The 2,614-nt window shown below is 35.9% G+C and overlaps 1 protein-coding gene across 1 annotated transcript in view; it reads right to left on the minus strand.

The window, feature by feature from the left end:
• The window catches only part of LOC114818292 (zinc finger protein 862-like), a gene marked incomplete at its 5' end in the record, with an annotated part of 16,901 nt that extends 14,564 nt beyond the window's left edge, over window positions 1–2,337 (minus strand). Inside the window, 2 exon segments of the mRNA XM_029083545.1 lie at window positions 783–924; window positions 2,154–2,337. Of these exon segments, the coding sequence (XP_028939378.1) occupies window positions 783–924; window positions 2,154–2,337 (326 nt within the window).
• Between the last annotated feature and the right edge of the window lie 277 nt (window positions 2,338–2,614).

Raw genomic sequence — 2,614 nt, forward strand, 5'->3', positions numbered from 1 at the left:
CTAAACAACTACCTGCTCAAGGAAGTATTTTTTAAAAAATATATATAAACAGCCTTGCATACCATGATTACTCCCAGCAGACTGCCTGAATTGCTAGGCTAAAGACATAAGGTTTTTTAGGTCTGTTTCTCTTTTGCAAATAAATTTTGTATTCTCACCGGGTTGGACAGAGTCTTGCCAGGCCTGTGAGCAAGATCTACCTCAATAGGAGCTTGCTCTTTTTTAGGACTACATATGCCATTAGATTTCATGTTCTTTATTTACAGCATGTTACAGTTCTATACAAAAATTACAGACCTTGATAGATCCATGCTACTTTAGGGCTGATAAATTCATTCCAAAATATCCTGGGGTATTGGATAATTTATCCATTCTATTCCAGTACTTTTATTTGAGCATTTGAAATATTTTGACTTATGGTTGGAACGTAGGCCAAATTTAATGGAATTCTATTTAATTTGATAAACTAGTTCTAACTATTCAATTTCAAAACAGTACACTGAGAAAAATTAATATTTACTTTCTAGGTTCTATTTAGAATATTTGTTTCTACATTATAATAACAGCAACACATATTATCAAATAAATGTAATTGCCATTCAAAAGCCTCTGCACTCCTTTTATCACTACCAGCTTTTCACACTGATATGTCACATTCGACATTTCAAATGAGAAATTAAATCCAAACCCAAGAGTCTTGGCTTACTCTTTTCTATATTACTGACATATTTATACTTCAGTAATTTCAAGCACTGCTAAAACAAAGTCTGCATTTCAAATACCTTTCTTTTTGGCACCTTTGGCAGCTTTCCCAGTAGCTTTGCCTGATGGTGTCTGTGAAGATTTCTTATCTTCTTCTTTCAGTTCTAGCTGCTGACGTTCTTTTTCTTCCTCCATGTCTTTAGACTGTATTTCAGCTGTTACCTTGACATATTCACATAGCACAGTCACCATACCATAGTCACACACAGCAAAATACACAGCATCAACACTATGCAACTACTGTTTAAACAGTCTATACTTACTGAAAGTACTTCCTGAGACATACACACAAAAATAGAACAAATAATATATTTTAACTAATTAAATTTAATACATTTTTATTATTTATAAGAAATAAAATTGTACAACGAAAATGCAAGACAGAGATATTAGTTTAATTGGTTTTAATTCTTGTAATCTATTACCTGCACTCTAGGAAAAAGTGAAAAATGTAAGAATCAACAGTATGCAAAGCAAGACTACAGTTACACTGTAAGGGTGCAGAAATTTGTTTATTTTAAAATGAAAAGAGAAAAGAAAAAGCAAAACCTAGAACCTAGAAACCAACCATTTGAAAAGCCCACTTAATTTACTTTTAGCTACATATAAAAAAGAATGTAACCATAGCTTTTGAAGTTATGAAAGGTTTAAGCAAACATCTCATCACAGGATAAAACTTGTCCCTCTTCTCACGATTTTAGTGGAGTGATAAGGGCAGAGTTTTTCAGGGAGGAGGTAGTTATACAAAGTTAACATTCAGAGTATTTATCTCAGTAATGAAATGGTTAGCCGTAAATACAGAAGTGCTGATAATACACAGATTCCAACATTTTCTGTGGGAACTGTGGTAAACAGGTGGAAGACAAGGTTAACATTGGAATTTGCAGCGTGTTCTCAAACAAGCTTCACAGGACAGGAGTTGATGAATGTGTGAGAAGGTCAGGCTGGAAAATCACATGAGAGAGTGTGTGTACTGAGATGTGGCTGAAAACAGTCATGAGTGTAGGTGTGCCAAGAAGTATCCTGGTTTATGTCCTGTGTAGCTTGATTGTTTTGAGAACACAAATGTATAAATGTTAACTGTGTGAGGAGAAAATAGAGAATAAAGATCTTGCTAATAAAGAAGCTTGGGCACAAGGGAACCGAGGATTCTCTCTAATAAAGAAGCTTGCTTTACTCAGAAAAAGGCTCGGAGTCCTTTTTCTTCCCATCATCATTTGCCGCATTTTCCTCACAGAAACACAAACATATTCAATTGAAATATCAGTGGTGGAGCAAGAGGTATGAAATTGAGACACATGGTGTGATGGCTGTGTGTTTAGGCTGCTTACTGAATGGGAGGCTTTGACTGTTTAATCCAGAAATGCTTAAGTAAATAAAACGTTCCTTACCATATTTGATATCGCTGTTATTGCTCTTTGCCATGTATCAGTAATGAGCTTTTCATCTTTCCCAAAAGTGCCCACTCCATTTTCAGAATTCTCATCCTTAGCACTCTTCTGTAGAGGTCCCTTGCTTTTTAACTTGGTAATATTTATTTCTGGTGAAGGCAGATTCCAAGAAACTAGAGGAATCCTTCAAAATAAAATATAAGGCATAATTAACACTCACCTTTATAAAAATTGTTAACTTATATTACACAGAATCACAGAATGTCAGGGATTGGAAGGGACCTCGAAAGATCATCCAGTCCCATCCCCCTGCCCGAGCAGGAACCTAAATGAGATCACACAGGAAGGCATCCAGGCAGGTTTTGAATGTCTCCAGAGAAGGAGACTCCACAACCTCCCTGGGCAGCCTGTCCCAGGGCTCTGTCACCCTCACTGTAAAGAAGTTTCTTCTCAAGTTTAAG

The sequence above is a fragment of the Antrostomus carolinensis genome, unplaced genomic scaffold (genome assembly GCF_000700745.2).
Source record: "Antrostomus carolinensis isolate BGI_N321 unplaced genomic scaffold, ASM70074v2 scaffold9782, whole genome shotgun sequence".
Taxonomy (NCBI): Eukaryota; Metazoa; Chordata; class Aves; order Caprimulgiformes; family Caprimulgidae; genus Antrostomus; species Antrostomus carolinensis.